Source organism: Anabrus simplex, chromosome 2 (genome assembly GCF_040414725.1).
Source record: "Anabrus simplex isolate iqAnaSimp1 chromosome 2, ASM4041472v1, whole genome shotgun sequence".
Classification (NCBI taxonomy): domain Eukaryota; kingdom Metazoa; phylum Arthropoda; class Insecta; order Orthoptera; family Tettigoniidae; genus Anabrus; species Anabrus simplex.
This window is the reverse complement of record NC_090266.1, coordinates 16,506,598-16,531,847: the sequence shown is the minus strand read 5'-3', so window position 1 is coordinate 16,531,847 and position 25,250 is coordinate 16,506,598. Positions and strand designations below refer to the sequence as shown.

The following is a 25,250-nucleotide window of genomic DNA, read 5'->3' as shown; positions in this document are numbered from 1 at the left end:
AACATGTCTAATATAATCAGAAAAAAAGCTTTCCCAAAGCATACGTGCAATGCATGTCAGACTTACTGGTCTGAAATTTTCAGTTTTATGACTATCACCTTTTCCTTTATACACAGGGGTACTATAGCAACTCTCCATTCATTTGGTATAGCTCCTTCAAGCAAACAATAATTAAATAAGTACTTCAGATATGGTACTATATCCCAACCCATTGCCTTTAGTATATCCCCAGTAATCTTATCAATTCCAGCCGCTTTGCTAGATTTCAACTTTTGTTTCTTATTGTAAATGTCACTGTTATCATATGTAAATGTTAATACTTTTTTGGCATTAGTCCCCTCCTCTATCTGGACATTATCCTTGTAAATAACAATCTTTACATACTGCTAACTGAATACTTCTGCCATTTGAAGATCCTCACATACACACTCCCCTTGTTCATTAATTATTCCTGGAATGTCCTTCTTGGAACCTGTTTCTGCCTTAAAATACCTATACATACCTTTCCATTTTTCACTAAAATTTGTATGACTGCCAATTATGCTTGCCATCATGTTATCCTTAGCTGTCTTCTTTGCTAGATTCAATTTCCCAGTAAATTCCTTCAATTTCTCCTTACTTCCACAGCCATTTCAAACTCTATTACATTCCAGTCTGCACCTCCTTCTTAGTCTCTTTATTTCTCTATTATAATAAGGTGGGTCTTTACCATTTCTTACGACCTTTAAAGGTACAAACCTGTTTTCACATTCATCAACAATTGCTTTAAACCCATTCCGGAGTCTGTTTATATTTTTATTTACCGTTTTCCACCGATGATAGTTACTTTTTAAAAACTGCCCCATGTCTGCTTGATCAGATATATTGTACTGCCTAATAGTCTTAGTTTTAAGACCTTTCTTTCGAACGCGTTTATTTTTAACTACGACGAAAATATCTTCATGATCACTAATGCCATCTTTTCAGTTTTTCTATAGAGCTCATCTGGTTTTACCAGCACCACATCCAGGATATTTTTCCATCTGGTTGGTTCCATCACTTTCTGAATCAGCTGTCCTTCCCATATTAGCTTTTTTGCCATTTGATGGTCATGCTTCCGGTCATTCGCGTTTCCTTCACAATTGTCATTTGGTAAATTCAGATCCCCCGCTACAATCACATTCCTTTCCATGTCGTTTCCCACATAGCTGATTATGTTATCAAATAATTATGAATCCGTGTTAGCGCTACCGTTTCCCGGTCTGTACACTCCAAAGACATCAAGTTGCCTATTATCTTTAGAAATGAGCCTTACACCTAGAATTTAATGTTTTTCATCCTTAACTTTCTCGTAGCTTACAAATTCTTCTTTCACAAGAATGAATACTCCCCCTCCCACCATTCCTATCCTATCTCTACGATACACACTCCAGTTCTGTGAGAAATTTTCTGCATTCATTATATCATTTCTCAGCGATGATTCAACTCCTATTAAAATATCTATTAAATTATTAAATCTATATCTATTAAATTACTATTCTATCCCTTTCTTTACAATACTTCTACAGTTCAACGCTAACATTTTATGTCATCCCTATTGACTTCCAGATCTCTGTACCCTTATCACCGCTCCCTAGACAACCCCATTTCCCTTATGTACCTCTTTATTACACTTCCAAACAAATTTCCTAACTTGTACGTACCACTGCGGTTTAAGTGAAGGCTATCTGAGCGCAGATCCCTGTCTCCTACCCACCCATTAGGATCTAGAAATTTCACTCCCAGTTTTCCACATACCGACTTCATAGTCTCATTTAAATCGCCAATCACCCTCCAGTCCGTATCCCTCCTACACAGTATTCCACTGATAACAATCTGCGCTTCCTTAAACTTTACCCGTGCTGCGTTTACCAGATCAATATAAAAACATTAAAATCTCTTTATTTGCAAATGAGGTGTCTACCTCGGTGGCGAATGGTACACTAAAATACATTATTGTCAAGCACTAAATTTTAAATTATCAAGAGAAGGAAATTTTCCTAGGATACAATATTATACAATTCACGCTAACAATTTTTTCTATTAAACTCACAACTCATCCTTAATAAATGTATATTGTTTACGAAACATTGTCTTACAAACATAGTCAACTCATATACAGTATGTGGAATTACTTCAAATAATACTATACAACGGGTATACGATTAAATTTTACATAGCATTTATTTATTTATTTATTTATTTATTTATTTATATTTATTTATTTATTTATTTATTTATTTATTTATTTATTTATTTATTTATTTATTTATTTATTTATTTATTTATTTATTTATTTATTACCCATTTTGGAACCTAAGTAGCATAACGACCTGCTGCGTCTTAACCGGAGCCCACTGTATATGGGTTGACTATGTTTGTAAGTACAGGAGATATTATGAGTAGAACTTTGTAAACAATATAAATTTATTAAGGATGAGCAGTGTGTTTAATAGAACAAATTGTTAGCGTAAATTGTGTATTACTGTATTCTAGGAAAATTTACTTCTTCTGTTGTTAATTTAAAATTTAATGCTTGAAAATAATGTATTTTAGTGTACCATTTGCCACCGAGGTAGACACCTCATTTGCAAATAAAGAGATTTTGATTTGATTTGATTTGAAAGTAATGGACTGATTTTAATAATGTTATCTGCTTTACGTCCCACTAACTACTTTTACGGTCTTCGGAGACACCGAGGTGCCGGAATTTAGTCCCGCCGGAGTTCTTTTATGTGCCAGTAAATCTACCGACACGAGGCTGTCGTATTTGAGCACCTTAAAATACCACCGGACTGAGCCAGGATCGAACCTTCCAAGTTGGGGTTAGAAGGCCAGCGCCTTAACCGTCTGAGCCACTCAGCCCGGCGGGACCGATTTTAGTAATCTGTGCAATTCCCTTCCAAACTTTCTCTTCCTGCGACACATTATTTCCTTCTTTGGCTTTCTGAACCTTTGAACGTAGAAATGTTTTATCCTACGTGTAACCCTTACGTCCAATCCTATTCCCTCCAATTTCTTTAATAATATTCCATGTTCCACTCTATCAAAGGATCGTTGTAAGTATCTAGATGTTACTATAAGGAAAGATCTTCATTGGGGTAATCACATAAATGGGATTGTAGGTGAAGGGTTCAGATTTCTGCACATGGTTATGAGGGTGTTTAGGGGTTGTAGTAAGGATGTAAAGGAGAGGGCATATAAGTCTCTGGTAAGACCCCAACTAGAGAATGTTTCTAGTGTATGGGACCCTCAGCAGGATTACCTGATTCAAGAACTGGAAAAAACCAAAGAAATGCAGCTCGATTTGTTCTGGGCGATTTCCGAAAAAAGAGTAGCGTTAGAAAAATGTTGCAAAGTTTGGGCTGGAAAGAATAGGGAGAAAGAAGACGATCTGCCCGACTAATGGTATGTTCCGAGCTGTCAGCGGAGAGATGGCGTGGAATGACATTAGTTGACGGATAAGTTTTGAGTGGCGTCTTTAAATGTAGGAAAAATCACAATATGAAGATAAAGTTGGAATTCAAGAGGACAAATCGGGGCGAATATTCATTTATAGGAAGGGGGGGTTACGGATTAGAATAACTTACCAAGGCAGATGTTCAATAAATTTTCAATTTCTTTGAAATCGTTTAAGAAAATTCTAGGAAAACAAGGGATATGGAATCTGCCGCCTGGGCGCCTGCTCTAAATGCAGATCAGTATTGATTGATTGATTGATTGAGTATTGATTTATTCACGGACTAGGGCGTGACTACAGTAACCTACACCATGAATTATTCTTTAATTTATTATAAAAATAAAGTCTAGTAGATGCTCTCTATTTCTACTTCATTATTTAACCTAGAATCATTAAGTTGCATTTATCCATGTTACATAAAGTACATTATAACATGAAGAAGGTTATGACCTTCTCTCCCCTCTCCAGTAGATGAAGGAAGGTTCTACAAAGCTCACCTCGCTCCGCCCCTACTTCCCAACCCCTCTCCGTGGTGCTGTATGTTAGATTAGAACATGGTGAAGAAATTATCTTCCTCTCCCCTATCCAATAGGAAGGATCCACAATGTTCCACTCGCTCCTCCCTTAATTCCCCTCCCCCTTCCGCGGGACAGTATGGTATGCTCAAACTATCCAATAACTTCTGTATGACTACAGTCCTGAAAAAATGTTTGGAGACAAGGGACTAAATTTCGGCAGTCTGGATAAATGCAGAATTTATTCATTGAAGTTGTACTTTTGCTATATTCATATTATCGTTTACTAAGCGAGTTAGCTATGCGATATATGTACTGCCTAATGCATAAGATCGCGTTGTTATAGTAATGTATGCGCAAGCTGTTCAGAATTCTAGTCTTATTATTTTTTCTCTTAGAACAAAGGTATCCTCTGACATGTTCTGAACACATGCTGTATCGTTTATCGTGTTCTATTCTAGTCTTGTTATGTTTTAATCACTTATTTTATGTTCTGAACACGTCAATCAATGTTCTGATCACATGTTGAAGTTAACGACATCGAGTACAGTGTTCGATTCTAGTCTTGTTATGCTTCAATCACTTATTTTGTAATATGATCTTCCTAGAACAAAGGTATCCCCTGACATGTTCTAAACACATGTTGTATCGAGTACAGTGTTCGATTCTAGTCTTGTTATGTTTTAATCACTTATTTAGTGATCTGAACACATCAGACAATTTTCTGAACGCCTGTTGAAGTTAACGACATCGAGTACAGTGTTCGATTCTAGTCTTGTTATTTTTCAATCACTTCTTTTGTAATTTGATCTTCTTAGAACAAAAAGATCCACTGACATGTTCTAAACACATGTTGTATTGAGTACACTGTTCGATTCTAGTCTTGTTATGTTTTAATCACTTATTTAATGATCTGAACATATCAAACAATGTTCTGAACGCATGTTGAAGTTAACAACATCGAGTACAGTGTTCGATTCTGGTCTTGTTATGTTTCAATCACTTCATTTGTAATCTGCAAGTTTAAACATCCACAATGATGTTATCGCTGTAACACGTGCACACTCTTGCCTTCGCGATGCATGTTCGATAGAGCTATGCCTTGAGAGAGGAGGAGGCGGAGGAGGTGGAGGAAGAGGAGGATAAGGAGGAGGAGGTGGAGGAGACCATAACAGCCGCCGCCATCTTTTGTAGTAGCCTCAAGCGCTATCTTGTGTAATTAGCGCCGGGAAGGGCATTTTGTCGTAAACTAAGGATAGTCCCCTTCAACATGGTAGATAAGAGGTTAGGTTCGCGAATGCACTAAAGTTTTACTGTTTAATGGTGATAGCTAACGGAATTTTTCAAATTGCCCGCCACCACGTGCTTAAGGTACTAGCCCTAAGGATAGCAGCACGGTGCTTTGTTGATTAAGTATGGCCGCTGTCAGCTTGGCAGCTGTCAAAAAGCACATGGCTCTGATGAGAACATGTAATTTTTCAAATTGTCCGCCACCACATATCAAAGGATGAGGTTTAGTGCCATAAAGATGGCAGCACGGTGCTCTGTTGATTAAAGATGGCCGCTGTCAGCTTGTCAGCTGTCAAAAAGCACATGGGTTTGTAAAGCACGTAGAATTTTTCAAATTGCCCGCCACCACATTTCAAAGGTGGTAGCTAAAGGTGGCAGCACTGAGGTTTGGGATGCAAGATGGCGGATGCCAGCTGTCAGAAAAGCATGCGGCTTTGTTTGCTCTGTTAATTAAAGATGGCGGATGACAGCTGTAATAAAAAGCACGTGGAATTTTTCAAATTGCCCGCCACTACGTGCTTAAGGTAGTAGCCTTAAAGATAGCTGCACGATGCTTTGTTGATTAAAGATGGCTGCTGTCAAAAAAACGTAGCTTTGTGAAGCACGTAGAATTTTTCAAATTACCCGCTCGTAAGGTTTAGTGCCATAAAGAGGGCAGCACTAAAAGTTTGCGATGCAAGATGGCAGATGACAGCTGTGAAAAAGCACGTAGAATTTCAAATTGCCTGCTACTACGATGAGGTTTAGTGTCGTAAAGGTAGCAGTACTGAGGTAAGCGATGCGAGATGGCGGATGACAGCTGTCATAAAAGCACGTGGCTGTCAAGGAAAAGCACTTGGGTTTGTTTACAAACAAGAGCATGTAGAATATCTCGAATTGCCCTCTACCACGTGCCTAAGTTGGTAACTATGAGGTTTAGTCCCGTCAAGGTAGCGGCACTGAGGTTAGCGATGCGTTGTTGTTTAAATATGGCGTATGGCAGCTGTCAAAAAGCACGTGGCTGTCAAAAAGCACGTGGCTTTGTTTACAAACAAGAGCACGAGGCTTTGTTTACAAACATGACCTTGCCAGAGGTCAATGCGGTGCAGGCCTCTGCGGAGAGGCCTGCGGTGGCGGTGGATTCATCACCCGAGAGCGTGTGGAGGAGAAGGAGGCCACTGCGGAGGGCCGGAGGCGGAGGCGGCGCTCGAACCATCCACTTACACTACTTATGGGGATCATTGTAAGTACCTAGGTGTTAATATATGAAAATATCTTAATTGGAGTAATCACATAAATAGGATTGTAAATATAGGGTACAGATCTCTGCACATGGTTATAACGGTGTTTAGGGGTTGTAGTGAGGATGTAAAGGAGAGGGCATATAAGTCTCTGGTAAGACCCCAACTAGAGTATGTTCCAGTGTATGGGACCCTCACCAGGATTACCTGATTCAATAACTGGGCAAAATCCAAAGAAAAGCAGCTCGAGTTAATCTGGGTGATTTTCGAAAAATGAGTAGCGTTACAAAAATGTTGCAAAGTTTGAGCTGGGAAGATTTGGGTAAAAGGAGACGAGGTGCTCGACCAAGTGGTATGTTCCGAGCTGTCAGCGGAGAGATGGCGTGGAATGACATCAGCAGACGTATAGTTTGAATGGTGTTTTTAAAAGTAGGAAAGATCACAGTATGAAGATAAAGTTGGAATTCAAGAGGACGAATTGGGGCAAATATTCGTTTACAGGAAGGGGAGTTAGGATTTGAATAACTTACCAAGGGTGATGTTCAGTAAATTTCGAATCTCTTTGCAACCATTTAAGAAGAGGCTAGGGAAAGCAACAGATAGGGAATCTGCCACCTGGGAGACTGCCCTAAACGAAGGTCAGTAGTGATTGACTAACGCTAGGTCAAGCAGTAGGGAAACCTTTCTGGACAGTAATAAACGATCTTAGGAAAGGAAAGAAAAGGAAATGAACAGTGTTTTGGGTCATTCAGGTGAACTCACAATAGATCCCAGGGAATCACTGGACAGGTGGAGGGAATATTTTGAAAATCTTCTCAACGTAAAAGTAAATCTTCATGGTGGTGTCGCGAACACTGGAGCTCATGGGGAGGAGGAAAATGATGCAGGTGAAATTACGCTTGAGGAAGTGGAAAGGACTGTAAATAAACTCCACTGTCATAAAGCAGCCGGGATAGATGAACTTAGACCTGAAATGGTGAAATATAGTGGGAAGGCAGGTATGTAATGGCTTCATAGAAAAATAAGATTTGCATGGAGTGTTGATAAGGTACCTTCAGATTGGACAAACATTGTTTGCACCTATCTATAAGCAAGGGAACAGGAAGGATTGCAACAAATATCGAGGTATCTCGTTGATTTGTGTACGAGGCAAATTATTCAGTGGCATCTTGGAAGGGAGGGTGCGATCAGTCGTTCAGAGAAAGGCGTGGTTTCCAGTGTGGTTTCAGACCACAGAGAGGCTGTCAGGATCATATTTTCAGTATGCGCCAGGAAAATGAAAAATGCTACGAGAGGAATAGGCAGTTGTGTTTATGTTTCGTAGATCTAGAGAAAGCATATGACAGGGTACCGAGGGAAAAAATGTTCACCATACTGGGGGACTATGAAGTTAAGTGTAGGTTATTAAAATCAGTAGTGGCGACTAAGGGGGCGAGGGGGGGGCAGTTGCCCTCCACTTTGTAGAGAAAACATTACATTTTTATTCCATTTTAGCCGCCTGAAACTATAAATTATTTTTAAAATGTGCAAATTTTTTATTATTAACAAAATTGTTCTCGAAAATACGCAGAAAATGTCGTTCGTCGCGGCTAACCGATGTATATAGCGCTACAGCAAGTAGTGCAGACTTCGCAAATGCTATGAGGAAGGGCAACAGGGGTATTTTTTGACAAGGTCGTGGACGCTGCTTGCCTCAGTCTGGCAGTCTCTTTAATATTGTCTGTTCGTTTCTTAGAGTGCAGTGAAATACTAAATAATTTTTTAATTTTATAATCACTCCGTATTTCTATTTAATTGTGATAAGTGTGTAATAGTGTTTCTTTGGTGAAAGTTTTATTGTATAGTATTAAGTTAGTAAACTGTCAACCTTTACCTCTCTGTCGAAATTCGCTCAAAGAGCATCAAAACTGACCATTTTGTAGCACTTTTGTTCAGGTTTGATGTGTATAACCGTTCCTCCTTCTCCCCCCCGCTATATCCCTCAACCCGGCTATTTTCTGTTGTCTGTATATTTTTCTGCCCCCCACTTCCAATTCACAATCGCCGCTACTAATTAAAATCAATCAAAGGTATTTATGTTGACAATTGGGCTTCAGTGAGAATTGGTGGTAGAATGAGTTCTTGGTTCAGGGTACTTACAGGAGTTAGACAAGGGTGTAATCTTTCACCTGTGCTGTTCGTAGTTTACATGGATCATCTGCTGAAAGGTATGAAATGGCAGGGAGGGATTCAGTTAGGTGGAAATGTAGTAAGCAGCCTGGCCTATGCTGACGACTTGGTCTTAATGGCAGATTGTGCCGAAAGCCTGCAGTCTAATATCTTGGAACTTGAAAATAGGTGCAATGAGTTTGGTATGAAAATTATCCTCTCGAAGGCTAAATTGATGTCAGTTGGTAAGAAATTCAACAGAATTGAATGTCAGATTGGTGATACAAAGCTAGAACAGGTCGATAATTTCAAGTATTTAGGTTGTGTGTTCTCCCAGAATTGAATCAAGGTGTAGTAAAGCTAATGCAGTGAGCTCGCAGTTGCGATCAGCAGTATTCTGTAAGAAGGAAGTCAGCTCCCTGACCAAATTATCTTTACACCTGTCTGTTTTCAGACCAATTTTGGTTTACCGGAGCGAAAGCTGGGTGGACGGAGGATATCTGATTCACAGGTTAGAAGTAACATACATGAAAGTAGCGAGAACGATTGCTGGTACAAGCAATTGGGAACAATGGCAGGAGGTTACTCGGAATGAGGAGATATAGGCTAAGTTAGGGATGAGCTTGATGGATGAAGCTGTACGCATAAACGGGCTTCGGCAGTAGGGTCATGTGAGGAGAATGGAGTAGGATAGGTTACCTAGGAGAATAATGGACTCTGTTATGGAGGGTAAGAGAAGTAGAGGGAGACCAAGACGACGATGGTTAAACTCAGTTTCTAACGATTTAAAGAAAAGAGGTATAGAACTAAAAGTGGCCACAGCACTAGTTGCAATTGGAGGATTATGGCGATATTTAGTAAATTCACAGAGGCTTACATACTGAACGCTGAAAGGCATAAAAGTCTATAATAATGATGTATGGATGTATTATTATGATTATGATTATTATTTTTATTATTATTATTATTATTATTATTATTATTATGATTATTATTATTATTATTATTATTATTATTATTATTATTATTATTATTATTATTATTATTATTATTAATATATATTCACTCTAAGGTAAAGTTCATCTTACCGTGCGAATATTTGCGTTCAAAATTTTGCAGTACGTTCCGCATTGCCCCAGCTCGTATGTGCCTGGAACGATCCTGCAGCTCTTAATTGCAGCTCTGTTCGGCGAAATACGTGTATAGAATGCAGAACTCCTGCGCATGCTGTCTGCGTTCAGATCAGATTCTGATAATGTCGGTGTATTCGTCGCTGTTGATATGAAGTGCTGCTGTACCTTATACCAGCCTAGTACTATGCGGTATAATGCAAGGCAGCGCTGCGGGCGACTGTTAACTCCACATATTCTGCTGGCAGTAGTAACAGTGTAGAAATGAATTCATCATTATCGCATGTAGAACATTAGAAAATACGTCCCTCTTGGTGTATATAAATGGTATGTGTAACGAACTGAAATCAGAGATGCGGATGATGTTATGCTGTGTACAAGAGAGTAAGTGACAGCATAAAGACCAAGATAGTAATATGAAGATGAAGTTGGAATTCGAGAGGAGAGATTGTGGCATTTATTCATTTATAGGACGAGGAGTAAGGGACTGGAATAAATTATCAAGGGAAATATTTGATTCATTTCAAGGTCCTTGAAAATATTTAAGAAAAAGCCTGGAAAACAATTGTAAATACATGTATAAATAGTAGGGCTGGGCGGGTTCTACACCACCTCTTCAGCATTTTTTCTGCTGAGTCAGCACTCGAGGTCATTGATCCGGCCAAGGTCATTGACCTCATGACGCCATGACCACGTGACCGGCCACGTGCTATTGTTTGCAAACAAAGCCACATGCTTTAGACAGCTGTCGTCTTTACAGACCCTAACCTCACTTTTTGGACAAGAGAACGTCGCTAACCTCATTGCTGCCATCCTGACAGGTCCTAACCTTACTTTTTGTGAACAAGTGAACGTGGCTAACCTCACTGCTGCCATTTGACAGGTCTTAATCTCGTGCACTTGTTTTGGCGCGGAATTTTATATATACTTACTTATTCTGTTACTCTGAAATAGCATTGACGGCGCTTGCCTTCTCGTCACAAGAAATCTGGTTCAATCTTGTTTTGTATTGTCTGTTGTTAACTTACCTTCTTTATAAAATGATTTCACCCCTTTTAGTCACTACTTTCGTCAGCGTAAAAATATCTCTGACCTGATTAATGTTAATTGAGGATGGATGTACAGTTGTACTTCCTCTTAAACAATAATCACTACTGTTCCGGGGTTATCTGTGGAACGCAGAGGTGAAAGAATGGGTCTATCTACGATAGTCAAAGATAAATTTAAAACTTTAAAATAAAGGTTGTATTTCTTTTCAGATTTTAAATTTCAACAAATAGCAACCTTTCAGGCACAGAGGTAGTTGGTACTAAAATAGTAAAATCAAGAATTGGTAATTTACAATTTTGAGTTTCATGCTCCTAATTTGCAAGGTTCCAACTTCGCTGATGTTGAGTTTAGTTAGGTAGACAAGGACAGAAATCTCTCAAAACACCATTTTCAAGGGCGCTTTGCTCCAAAAGTTACAAATTACGGCCTTCCAAAGGCACCACTCAATAGTACACAAATACTTATCTATTACATTACCACAAAAGAGCTCACATGCTCTACTAATTCTACCAAGGAGACAGCGCTCCCAAACACTTACGGCCTACTCAAGGCACCCATTAACTATTAAAAAACGGAAAAGAGCATTTCTGCTCAATATAATTACACCTTCAGGCATCTCTAGGCACAGCCTGCAATTTACAATACCATATGAATTACCTTTTAGTTTACACAGGGGTATCTAGTACCCATTGTACTGGGCCTTCGTGAAAAAGAACAGGTTAAATTACTGGCCCTAACTCAAAAAGTATGGAGGCGTACACTTGCGCTCCTAAGGTTAAAACCCTACTTGGGCTTGCAGGCCGATGATGCAGAGGCTAATCCCACCCTACTGAGGTGACTAGAAGGACAAGTTAATTTATGATTTACAAGAGAAAATCCGTAACAAAATGGTAGTCACTTCAAGATTAATTGAAGGGAAATTCGAGAGGGTAACGCACTCCCTATCCCCGATTTAGAATGTAAGTCCTTAGGACATACATGAAATTTTACATGAGAAAGAATAAAGTTTACATTTTAGGAAATTGACTGTTATATAGTTGAAGATTTGAATCTTCCCCTCGGTTCTGCTTGCGGAGATAACTACTTAGATGGAAAAACTGTTGGCCATTACCTTAGCTGATGTTCTTCCTGCCGAAGATTGAGGCCCCCGCCTCCTGTCTTAACACACGTACTCAGTAAGACGACGATCAGAAAGACAGGTTAACTTGAAAAAGCGACAGCTTTTATACCCGAGAGGAAGCTTTGAGAAGGCTCTGGACTAAATCCGGACACACCCTCTCATTTTTATTGGATAAAGAAAAAGTTACAAGAAGCCTATGGTTGGCTGAAAAATAAATACAAAAAATTTGTGATTGGCCAGTGTTCAAAAATAAGGAAAGTCAATTCACTTCAGAAAAACCTATAAACACAACTTTAAATTTCTCGTTATTTCACTTTGCACCAGAGTGCATGACCTCAGTTCTTTCATAGAGATATCTATGGAGAAAGGTCCGATCTTCCTGTGACACACCAGAACAAAACAAAGAAATCCAGTCAGTTTAGGAAACTTTAAAATAACATATTACTCCATCATTTAGTAAAGACTTCTTTTGATCAACTTCTTGTATTAGATGTTTCAGTTTATATATGTTAGATAGCGTTCTTCAAGGCGCTTCGTTAAATCTACGGGGTTGAGGTGTAACTCCCGGTACAACTACTACTATTAATGACAACAGAGGATGGATGTACAGTTGTACTTCCTCTGAAAGGAATAATCACCACTACCACTACTATTGATGTTAATAGTGGATTAGCGGACATAAGCTACAAGTTAAATTTACGATTATTGTTTTTACTATTCCAGATAAATATTCACTGCTTACGACAGGCAGGGCGATACTGTGAATAAATATCTCTGTCCTGTCTATAAACGGCGAATGAACGACAAGCAGGGGATACTATACACTACCGCTATTAATGGATGTACAGTTGTACTTCCTCTTAGTAGAAATCCCTAGGCCTAGCCGGGAATCGAACTCAGAGGAGCAGACATGTGGGAATCGAACGTACCTCAGGCTGCGAACTAGTGGCCGTAGCCTTAAGTTAGGTACTATCTTGGCATTTGCCTAGAAGCCACAATGGCGAAGGTAGGAATCGAACTCTACCCTCTACTCAGTTAACCTCCTGAGGATGAACGAACCCCGTTCCTGCCCTCGTACTACGTTTCGTAGTAGAGCCGAGAATCGAACCTGAGCCTCCAGGGCTGACCGGGGAATCGAACTCCCGGCTACGAACAATCCCTTAGATGCAGTTTAATAACATTCGAACCTGGCCGGTAATCGACCGCTGAGCCCTCTAGGTAATGATCTCAATCCCCCTACACTACATGGCCGGTGCATTAATTTTTTAAATCATATCTGATTAATTTTATAATTCACTTCTACTGTACGTTAGAGAATGTTACATGGTGAACAAGCGGCGGGACTTTGGGCGCTGTCTCCGCAGAGAATTGAAACCCTTTTTCCTGTTGTAGACCGCAGAGAGTCACGCACAAGACTACCTCAATGCAGAGATTATATTTATCATTTCAAATCATGAATAAATCCTTTTTTTGCTTTATACATGCAAGTATATATTATGCTACAAAAGGGTAAGTACAAAAAAAGTGAACGAAGTGAATGAACAGAATTTAAAACATTTACATAAAAGCTGTGAAAATGTTTCTGTATTTCTCAGTTCATGTCTTCATACGTTAGAAGATGGTATTACGTAAAAGCTGTGAAAATGTTTCTGTATTTCTCAGTTCATGTCTTCATACGTTAGAAGATGGTATTACGTAGTCCAATGCGTGTGCTATGTGATGTGTTTAATATCTGTGTTTATTATTATTATTATTATTATTATTATTATTATTATTATTATTATTATCATTATCATTATCATTATCATTATCATTATTATTATTATTATTATTATTATTATTATTATTATTATTATTATTATTATTGTCCATACCGTAAATAGGAGCAAATCCATCTCTTTAACAAAATACGATGTAGAAAAACCGTAGAATGATTTTTATTGCACGCGACTGCGGTTGTTGAAAATAGTAGCCGGTCGCAAGCTGTGTAAGTAAAATGCTTTTTATTGTGTAGGCAACACAGAAGAGTCATACTAAGAAAATCAGTAAGGTAGTTTCCTGTAGTTTTCTTCAAAGAGAGTTCAAGGTTCTGTGATTAAGACTTTTTAATTCAAGCTCAGTGGCTATGCGATTGTGTGGTCGAAAGAGATAGGTCCCTTACCTATTACACACAAATCTCCCCAGCATTTGCATAGTAACATCGCTAATCTTTTACCAAGGAGACGGAACAATATTGTTAAAGTGCTGTGTCATACAGTCCTAGCATTTTTCTTAGTATTTTTACTATGGGCTATTTGGCGGGTGGCCGGGTTCGATCCCTAGCCACACAACCATTCTGTCAATCATTACATCGTTGTGGTGTACATCCATCCTCTATTATCAGTAATAGTAGTAGTGATTATTGTTTTGAAAGGAATTAGAACTGTACATCCATTCTCTGTTACCATTAATAGCGGTAGTGTATAGTATCCCTTGCTTGTCGTTCATTTACCGTTTATAGACAGGTCAGTGATATTTTTTCACAGTATCACCCTGCCTGTCGTAAGTAGTGAAATTTAATCTGGAGTAGTAAAAATAATAATCGTATTTTTTTGCTTGCATCTTGTGTGCGCTAATCCACTATTAACATCAGTAGTAGTAGTGGTGGTGATTATTGTTTTAAGAGGAAGTACAACTGTACATCCAACCTCTATTAACATTAATAGTGGTAGTGGAAATCCTCTGCTTGTCGTTCATTCACCGTTTATAGTCAGGTCAGAGATTTTGGTTAAAGTAATAATCGTATTTTGTGGCTTTCAGCTTGTGTGCGCTAATCCACCATTAACATCAATAGTAGTTTTTGTAGTGATCATTGTTTTAAGAGGATGTTTAACTGTACATCCATCCTCTATTATCATTAATCAGGTCAGAGATACTTTTACGGTATCCCTCTGCCTGACGTAAGTAGTGACTAAAAGGGGTGAAATCATTTTATAAACAAGGTAAGTTAACAACAGACAAAACATGAAAACATTTCCCCTCTCTCTACCTCACACAGCTAAAAACAAGATTGAACCAGTTTTCTTGTAACGAGCAGACAAGCGCCGTCTATGCGAGAGGACGCTGTTCATAGTTATTTTGTTTGTCGGATAGAGACGTAAAGCCTTTGTGCTAACCTCATAATGCTATTCGATAGAAGAAGGGGTATGTGTTACTACCCTTTCCTTTATGACATGTCCTTTTTCACATGTAAGTATCTCGGGTAATCAAAATTATTGCGCCCTCCTTCTATCATATGTTTATAATCAATTTAATTTGTTTTTCTGTTCAGAACACGATAGGGAATGTATGCTGATTATTCAAATCTTTACTGTAAGATAACAACAGGCTATAGGTGTTCTAAACAGAAAAATGTTGCTCTTGGTGGAGGGGCAGAGCACAATGCATTTTCCGGTCCTCTGTAACAGGATTGATTAACAACATGTTTTATCTTGTTCAGGAGGGGAGGTCACGCGTCGGATAGAAACATAGAGCCTTAGCGACAGTGTAGTTAGGGTTCGTCAAAAATAGTAGAGGGGAAGGGCATCTGTCCTTAAAACTGTAAGGTGGAGGAGGAGGAAGAAGGATTAAGCTGACCTCAGTGACGTCACGCAGCCGGATACAGAGCGTTCCATTTTCACATCAGTCAAATAAGATGACTTTCGAAAGGGGCATCTCGCAAGATGGTGTCAAGAAGGGCATCTCATTATAAATCTATACGCTGTAAGGTTAGACCCCTCCAAGATGGCGTCGGGAAGGGTCATGACGGGAAGAACAGCTAGCCTTAAAACTAGAGTCCTTATGCCCCTCTAAAATGGTGTCGGGAAGGGGTAGGTCGAGAAGGGAGGCTAGCTAAAACAAGGTTCCTCTGAGGTTAGGCCCCGGTGTTGGGGAGAAGCGTGACGAGAAGGGCAGCTATCCTTAAATGTAGAGTCCTTAGGCATGCTCCAAGATACTAACATGTCGAAAAGTGCAGCATGCATTAAACTAGGGTCCTTATGCCCCTCCAAGGTGGTGTAGGAAGGGCAGCAAGCCTTAAAACTATAATCCTCGAGAAGAGGAGCTAGCCATAAAACTGGAGTACTCTGAGGTTAGGCCCGTCTAAGATAGTGACATGTCGAGAAGGGCAGCTGGCCTTAAAACTATTCTACTTTGAGGTTAAGCCCCTCTAAGAAAGTGTCGGAAAGGGGCATGCCGAGAAGGGAAGATTGCCTTAAACTAGAGTCTACTAAGGTCAGGGCCCTCCCAGATGGTGTCGGGAAGGGCAGCTAGCCTTAAATCTAAAGTCCTTAGGCCCCTATAAAATGGTATCGGGAAGGGGTATGTCGAGAAGGGCAGCTAGCTAAAAATTAGATTCCTCTGATGTTAGGCCCCGGTGTTACGGAGGAACATGACGAGAAGGGTAGCTAGCCTTAAAACTAGGGTCCCTAGGCCCCTCGAAGATAGTAACATTTCGAGAAGGGCAGCATGCCTTAAACTATTATCCTTACGGCCCTCCAAGATGGTGTAGAGAAGGGCAAATAGCCTTAAAACTAGAGTACTCTGAGGTTAGGCCCCTATAAAATGGTGGCATGTCGAGAACGGGAGCTAGCCTTAAAAATAGAGTACTCTGAGGTTAGGCCCGTCTAAGATAGTGGCATGTTGAGAAGGGCAGCTAGCTTTGAAACTATAATTCCCTGAGGTTTGGCCTCTCTAGATGGTGCCGGGAGGAGATATGTCGAGAAGGTCAGCTAGCCTTAAAACTTAAGTCCTTAGGCCCTTCTAAGTTGGCGGCATGTCGTGAAGGGCAGCTAGCCTTAAAACAACAGTCCTCTGAAATTAGGCCCCTCTAAGATAGTGGCATGTCGTGAATGGCAGCTAGCCTTAAAACTATTGTATTCTGAGGTTTTGCCCCTCTAAGAAAGTGTCGGAAAAGGGCATGCAGAGAATGACAGCTAGCCTTAAAACTAGAGTCTACTAAGGTTAGGCCCCTTCGAGACGGTGTCGGGAAGGGCAGCTAGCCTTTCAAGTAGAGTCCTTAGGCCTCTCTAAAATGGTGTCGGTAGGGGTACGCCGAGAAGGGCAGCTAGCCTTAAAACTAGGGTCCTTAGGCTCCCTCCAAGATAGTAACATGTCGAGAAGGGTAGCACGCCTTAAACTAAGGTCCTTAAGCCCCTCCAAGATGGTGTAGAGAAGGGCAGCTAGCCTTAAAACTAGGATTCTCTGAGGTTAGGCCCCTCTAAGAAGGTGTCACACATGGTTATGTCCCGTCAAAGTGACAGCAGTATGGTTAGAGTTCGTTTCAAAACATTCCGCGCCTACACATGGCTTAGTCCCGTTAAGACGACAGCAGGGTGTTTTGGGTCACACACTTGTCAAAAAAGCACGTGGCTATGTCCTGTCAAGATAACAGCTGTGAGGATATGGTTCGTTCAAAATTCCGCGCCAAAACGAGTGCACGGGGTTAAGAACTGTCAAGATGGCAGAAGTGAGGTTAGCCATGTTCACATGTTCAAAATTCCGCACCGACCTGTCAAGATAACAGCAGTCACGTTAGCCATGCACACTTTTCAAAATCCGCGCCGCAAGATAACCTCTGTCAGGGTAGCCACGTTCACTTGTTCAAATTCTGAGCTCACGTAGCCAAAAAATAGGACCTAGCAAGATGGCAGCAGTGAGGTTAGTCACGTTCACTTGTTCAAATTCCGCACCAAACAACTTGACAGCTGTCAATTTTTTCAAATTCCGCGCCCGCGTGGTTAAGATGGCAGCAGTGAGGTTAGCGACGTTCTCCTGTTCAGAAAGTGAGGTTAGGGTCTGTCTAAAGCACGTGGCTTTGTTTGCAAACAATAGCACGTGGCCGGTCACGTGGTCATGACGTCATGGGGTCAATGACCTCGGGTGCTGACTCAGCAGAAAAGTGCTGACGAAGTAGTTTAAAACCCGCCCAGCCCTACTACTTGTATATGTGACGAACCTGGGCGACCGCTCTAAATGCAGATGATTGATTGATTGATTGATTGATTGATTGATTGATTGATTGATTGATTGATTGATTGATTGATTGATTGATTGATTGATTGATTGATTGGTTGATTGACAATGTTATGAGATGGACAGCAGGCAATGGTATGATGATAAACTGGGTAAAGTCTGGTTGTGAGTTTCAAGAGAGAAATCCCTTCAGTTTTCATTACTGCGTTGATGCGGTTAAAGTTCCTTTTGGGGATCAGCGTCAGTGCCTAGGTGTTAATATAAAGAAAGGTCTTCATTGGGGTAATCACGTAAACGGGTTTGCAAATGAACGGTACAGATCACTGCGCAGGGGTTGCAGTAAGGATGTAAATGACAGGGTATATAGGACTCTGGTAGGACCCTTAAATGGAGTATAGTTCCACTGTATTTGACCCTCACGAGGATTACTCACTGATCTCTATACATGGATCGCTGATGGCAGGTCTCCGCTGCAGGAGAAAGTACGCCAAGTTGAGCGCGCGGTTCGCCATGTTGGCGTACCCAACCTAGAACTCTCCTTATGGGGAAGCAATGATAATATAGTCAATTTTAAGTCGCAATTAATGGCGCATTGGAATAATTAAAAATATAGAGACATGTTCACTCAAAGCCTAAGGACATTGGGATCACTGACACGTCATTCCGAGGTCACTAAATCTCCGAGATAGCAATAAACATGAGTGTATAATAACGGCCGACAAATATTAACTTAGATGCTGAATACATGCAATTAGCGATCGGTAACACAATACGAGTGAAAACCAGTTTCTGGAAGCATTGCTGTAAATTGTATACATGTATGCCACGAAATTATGCATTCTTAAAATGATGTACCTATAAACGTAGCTCACTATACAGGCCTAGATTCGACATATCGTAATCGGTGCTTGATAATGAATTTCTGTTTCCTGTTTCCATGAAATAACGCGCATATTATCAAATTAAGATATCATTGAAGCAAATGTACACATTTATAAAACCAGCAAATATTCAAAACTTGTCAATATATCACATTACCTGCAGCTTAATTTACTATTACAGACCTCTTTAATTAAATTCAGCTAGCAAAGCGATATTGATAGTCATCATCAGAAATACAGTATGTAACACCAGTTAAAAGAGTCCCAAATACCACGAATAGTATAATGGGATAGCCCCAAATACCCACCACACTTTCCCTTCTCCCACCACTCCAGTGTCTGAAACCCATAATTATTACTGATATAAATAAGGTCTAGAATTCCTCCAGACTTCATTTTCTAAAATTGTTATAAGGTCACGTCAATTATTTCATCGAAACTGTCAGTTTAATTATGAGAAATAAAAAAAAATATAAGTAAATCTTTACTTGCAGTTAACGTTCAGTAAAACTGAAAACAGTTAGCTGTACATCACTTCTAAGGTGTACAGTTTGTCCATTTCTAATAATAATAATAATAATAATAATAATAATAATAATAATAATAATAATAATAATAATAATAATAATAATGTTATTTGTTTTACGTCCCACTAACTACTTTTTAAGGTCTTCGGAGACGCCGAGGTGCCGGAATTTAGTCCCGCAGGAGTTCTTTTACGTGCCAGTAAATCTACCGACACGGGGCTGTCGTATTTGAGCACTTTCAAATACCACCGGACTGAGCCAGGATCGAACCTGCCAAGTTGGGGTTAGAAGGCCAGCGCCATAACCGTCTGAGCCACTCAGCCCGGCTTGTCCATTTCTATCAAAACAGTCTTCCTCCAAGTGATCCGAGCAGATAACAGCTGTTTTAGAAGGCTCCCAATTCTCCCGCCTGATACTTCTAATCGATTATCTTAGATGTTCGGGTCTCGAGAAAGGAAACCTACAAAAATTAATTGCCATTTTTCTCCCGGAATATGCGAAATAAGATACAATAAACCTAAAACTCAAAACACTACCCTAGGAAGATTCTTATGTACAGTATAAAACTCCCCGATGAAATGATTTCTCCTTCTGCTGATCGGTTCTGTTTGTACATCCATAAGCTGAACACTGCGGTATGTTAATACCCCGTAGAATGTTTCTTCATTCATATTTCAGATAAACACATACATATTTCAATTGAATCTTGCAATCCACAAGTATACTACGAGGCAACGAACCTAAATTCGTAAAATACACTACTATTTACTTTGCAATAACGCAGCACAGAACACTCGTGGAACTACAATCAAGAGGCCTGGCGTCACTGAACTAAGCATAAACAAAGCAAGCGCGCTCCTCGTGGTCTATTGCACCGTGCGCTCGCTGCCATCTTAGTACGCCAGTCATCTTCTATTCGGCTTACTGCTACCCCAGCTACCAGCCATCCAGGTATAGAGATCAGTGGGATTACTTGATTCAAGAACTGGAAGAAAAGTCCAAGGAAAAGCAGCTCGATTTGTTCTGGGTGGAGCGGGCGTGTTGGCCGTGCGTTTAGGGGCGCAGAGGTGTGAGCCTCCATCCGGGAGATAGTGGGTTCGAACTCCACTCTCGGCAGGCCTGAACATGTTTTTCCGTGGTTTCCCATTTTCACACCATGCAAATGCTGGTGCTGTACCTTAATTAAGGCCACGGCCGCTTCCTTCCCATTCCTAGACCTTTCCTATCCCATCGTCTTCATAAGATCTACGCGACGTAAAGCAAAATTGTAAAATGGACGGAACAGCTGCCAGGTGATTAAAACGTGAGGTGAGTTGGATCATCTAAACCAACAAATTGTCGTGTCTTGGTGGCAGGCATTTAAACCTTGATTATTTCTACCGTGAGGGATGTGCCTTGGTACATCGTAATGAATTTTTTTTAGAAATGTACGGTGACCCTGTGTAAAAATATATGACCCTAGTTTTGGTATGTATTGTAGCTGCAAGCATTTATTGAATCGTCCCCATGTCTACATTTATTATAATTTTTCTGTATTGATTTCAGTATTTACTACAGTCGACAAGCAACCTTGTCCATTGCTGAAAATACCTAACGGACGAGTGAGATATCGCTCACAAAAACGAGTTGCAAGAATTAGGTGCAATAAAACGTACATCCTGATGGGAGCCACAACTGCCACGTGTATCAGAGGAACCTGGGACGTGCCCCCACCGCTTTGTATAAGCAAGTATCTGCATATAAGTGTTACACTCATGTCTTGTATAGTGATAAGTGATGTAATGAATGTCTTGGTGTCTTAATTTCAGAACCTAACTGTCCAACGTTACCAAAACCTCGGAATGGCTATTGGCTTTTTGAATATCGAAGAGCAGTTTCAACACTAATTTGTGACCCAGGTTACGCACTGATTGGCTCAGGAACAATTCTCTGTGTGGATAGTCAGTGGAACGACACTGTACCGATATGTGAAAGTGAGTATCCTCAGGGAGTAAGTTATTGTAGTGCAGGGCTCAGTCCATCGTGTTTCTAATCAAACTGTTAGGAACAATTTACATTGCCGACATCCAGCTCTTATACACAGGCAATGAATCACGCGAATGGACTCGCTAGATTTGCGTAGGGTGGCGCATACGCACGCTACAAACCTTGGCTCGACTGCACCGAATCCTTACTTAACAATCCCCAACCATTTCGCAGTTTTTCCGAAGACACCGAGAAAAATACCAGAGCGTTGAACACGACACTGAGCACGAATCCTTAAACTACGACAGTTCATTCACTGTTTTGGCGGAACCTCTTTCCGCAAGTGGTCAGTGGGATATCAAATCGCAGAAGCTTTGAGCGAGTATGCTCAAAATATCTCCATGGGTTGAGCAGGTCTTCTTCTTCTTATTATTATAATGATCATCATTACTGTTATTAAAGTAAGCAGTAGAGCACTAGTAGTACTCAGGTGTGGTTCGCAGTTTAATAAATCCTTATCGCAAGCCTGATATTAGTAATATTTTTCTCCCACAATTGTATCTTGGGTAGTAATACTTTTTCTTAATGTGAGTACTCAATATTAAATTGTAAATAATATTACAGTTAACTATTGTTATTGTAATTTCCATTAATTTCTCCATGCGTATAATTTATTATTGTATTTCGGAAGCAAAAAATTGTGTATATTGTATATTAGATATTTTACGTTAGCACAGTAGTATAGTGGTTTGTTTCAGTCTTACCCAACTCGATAGCTTCAGTCGCTAAGTGCAGCCAGTATCCAGTATTCGGAAGATAATGGGTTCGAGCCCCACTGTCGGCAGCCTTGAAGATGGTTTTCCATGGTTTCCCATTTTCACACCAGACAAATGCTGGGGTTGTACATTAGATAAGGCCACGGCCGCTTCCTTCTCACTTCTAGCCCTTTCCCCTCCCATCGTCGCCATAAGACCTAGCTGTGTCGGTGGGACGTAAAGCAACTTGCAAAAAAATTTCAGTCTTTCATAATACTAATGCATACACTGCTTAAGTGCAAGACGGGGACTATTCCGACTTTTCCAGGTTAAAATAAATGATCTAGCTATCTGTCGCTCTGTGTCTGGACCCAGGTGACGGGTTTGGAGAGAACCCGGTAATACCGAACACATTGCACAGCATCACCTTATGTCCCTGGTGAATGTTCAGGGACGACGTTCTCCAAACAACAGTGGAATCTTATAAGCAGAAGTTTGGAGACGATTTCATTTTGTTTTAAAATTAACATTACCGGTATTGGCATTGAGTTCGGGAGACATGACTTCGTTTGGGATCTGATAAGGCATGTAAGGATTTTTTACCTTCTTAGCATATAAGGGAACTCGCGGAATCATCGCGCTAATAGAGTGACATTTCTGTTCATCAGAGACTGAAATGTTTGGGTAGATTGAAAAGCCCTGACTGACCACGTAATCTGTAATACTTGCACAGAATCGCCGGTTATAGGTGGGACGAACTGAAGAAAGAACGCCTTGAGACTTTGTGAACGATATCCTGAGACGTATTCAAACATGCATTCGTGCAAGAGGATGAGCTACCAAGTATTAAGTTGTTAAGTTGTTAAGACTGATTTTGGAAAAATTCAAACCAGTCCTGTGATTTTGTGCAGAAAAGCTTCACTTTTTGTTTGGTGAACTAGAACTAGTGTTTACATTAATCAGGTCCATTTTTTGTGTCAAATGTCGTAAGGTGATGCAAAACTTTTTGATGTGTTTATAAGATGTGCTTCACTATGCGTTCAAATTTAACATTGCGCAAGTTTGATTTTTGGTTCTTCCTTTGTCAATTCTATTAAAATTCATACCTTATTGCATGGTCCTTATTCAGTTTTCACACTTTACTCAGCTGTCGCATAGGGTGTTCACTAAAATAACCGAACTTAATTTTTCAATGCTTCAAAATTTGCAGCAATTGACTCCGGATCCCAAACATCGTGCGATTTCGAGACTGAAGATATTTGTGGATGGACTCAAGATCTCAACCATAATTTTGGTTGGAGCAGACAAAGCCTGGCCACTCCTTCTGGCCATATTGGTACAGGACCGTCTTTTGACCACACGCTTGGACAAGGATCTGATGGTATTGTATACTCACCTGTATATTACATTTTTTCTGTAGTAGGGATGGTCTTAGTAAAGGACACATTTGAAATATTGGATGCATATTAATACTCTCTACTAGAATAAAACTATGATTTCTCTTTATCAAGTTCTTCGCGCTAATTGGGCCCTAATAATGTTATGCACGCAGATCTCAAGGTTGAATTAAAGCAAGTAATATTAGATGATTTAACAGGGGTAGTATCTTCCGAAAACAGCTGGAAATGACAAGATTTCTGGGAATATACAAAAGACAATGGGTTGGGATATAGTACCATATCTGTTGTACTTATTTGACCAATGCTACCATGAAGGAGCTATGTCAAATGAATGAAGAGTTTCTGTAGTAGCCCCTGTGTATAAAGAAAAGGGTGATAGACAAAAAGCTGAAAATTACAGGCCAGTGAGTTCGACATGCGTTGCTTGTAAGCTTTGGGAAAGCATTCTTTCTAATTATATTGAACATGGTTGCGAAATTAAAACAACCGGTTCGAAAGAAGGCAGTTCGCGTTTAAAAAAGGTTATTACACTGAAGCTCAACGTGTAGGATTCCAGCAAAGTATAACAGATATCTTGGATTCAGGAGGTCAAATGGACTGTATCGCGATTGACCTGTTTAAAGCATTTGACAGGGTGGACTACTGGCAAAAATGAGTGCTATTGGACTAGAAAAAAGAGCGACTGAATGGGTGGCTATGTTTCTAGAAAATAAAATACAGACAATAGCCGTAGGTGAAGCAATATCTGATCCTATAATCAATAAGAGAAGAATTCCTCAAGGCAATAATATTGAACCTTTAAGTTTTCTTATATGTATAAATTAAATGAGTAATGAACTGGAATTAGAGATAAGACTTCTTGCGGATGATGTTATTCTGTATAGAGTAATAAACAAGTTACAATATTGTGAGCAACTGCATGAAGAGTTCGATAATGTTGTGAGGTGGATAGCAGGCAATGGTTACACGGTTACACGGGGTTAAAAGTCAAGTTGTGAGTTTCTCAAATAGGAAAAGTCCTCTCAATTTTAATTACTGCATTGATGGCGTGAAAGTTCCTTATGGTGTTCACTGAAAGTGCCTAGGTGTTAATATATGGAAAGATCTTCATTGAAGTAATCACATAAAGGGGATTGTAAATAAAGGGTAGAGATCTCTGCACATGATTACGAGGGTATTTAGGGGCTGTAGTAAGGATGTAAAGGAAAGTGCGTATTTGTCTCTGGTAAGACCCCAACTAGAGTATGGTTCTAGTGTATGGGACCCGCACCAGGATCACTTGATTCGATAACTGGAAAAAGTCCAAACTAAAGCAGCTTGATTTGTTCTGGGTGATTTCCGACAAAGGAGTAGCGTTACTAAAACGTTGCAATGTTTGGGCTGGGAGGACTTGCGAGTAAGGAGACGAGCTGCTCGATTAAGTGGTATGTTCCGAGCTGTCAGTGGAGAGATGGCGTGGGAGGACATCAGTAGACGAATAAGCTTGAGTGGTGCCTTTAAAAGTAGGAAAGATACAATATGAAGATAAAGTTGGAATTCAAGAGGACAAATTGGGGCAAATATTCGTTTATAGGAAGGGGAGTTTGGGATTGGAATAATTTAATGAGGGACGTGTTCAATAAATTTGCGAGTACCTTGGAATTAGGCTATTTAAGAAAAGGCTAGGAAAACAAATAGGGAATGTGCCACCTGGGCGACTGCCTTAAATTCAGATCAATGTTGATTGATTGTTGTTATGTCCTTTGTATTCGTATGTTTTGTGGTTCGAGGTGTGACTTCC

The 25,250-nt window shown here is 40.0% G+C and overlaps 1 protein-coding gene across 3 annotated transcripts in view; it reads left to right on the top strand.

Annotated features, from left to right (window-relative positions):
• LOC136864954 (neuropilin-1a) overlaps positions 1-25,250 on the top strand; it is a 458,189-nt gene that overhangs the window by 88,659 nt on the left and 344,280 nt on the right. For all 3 annotated transcript variants that reach the window (XM_067142360.2, XM_067142361.2, XM_067142359.2), the window contains exons 2-4: positions 20,896-21,075; positions 21,159-21,323; positions 23,281-23,451. In XM_067142360.2, the coding sequence (XP_066998461.2) occupies positions 20,896-21,075; positions 21,159-21,323; positions 23,281-23,451 (516 nt within the window). The remainder of the gene's footprint in view (positions 1-20,895; positions 21,076-21,158; positions 21,324-23,280; positions 23,452-25,250) is intronic.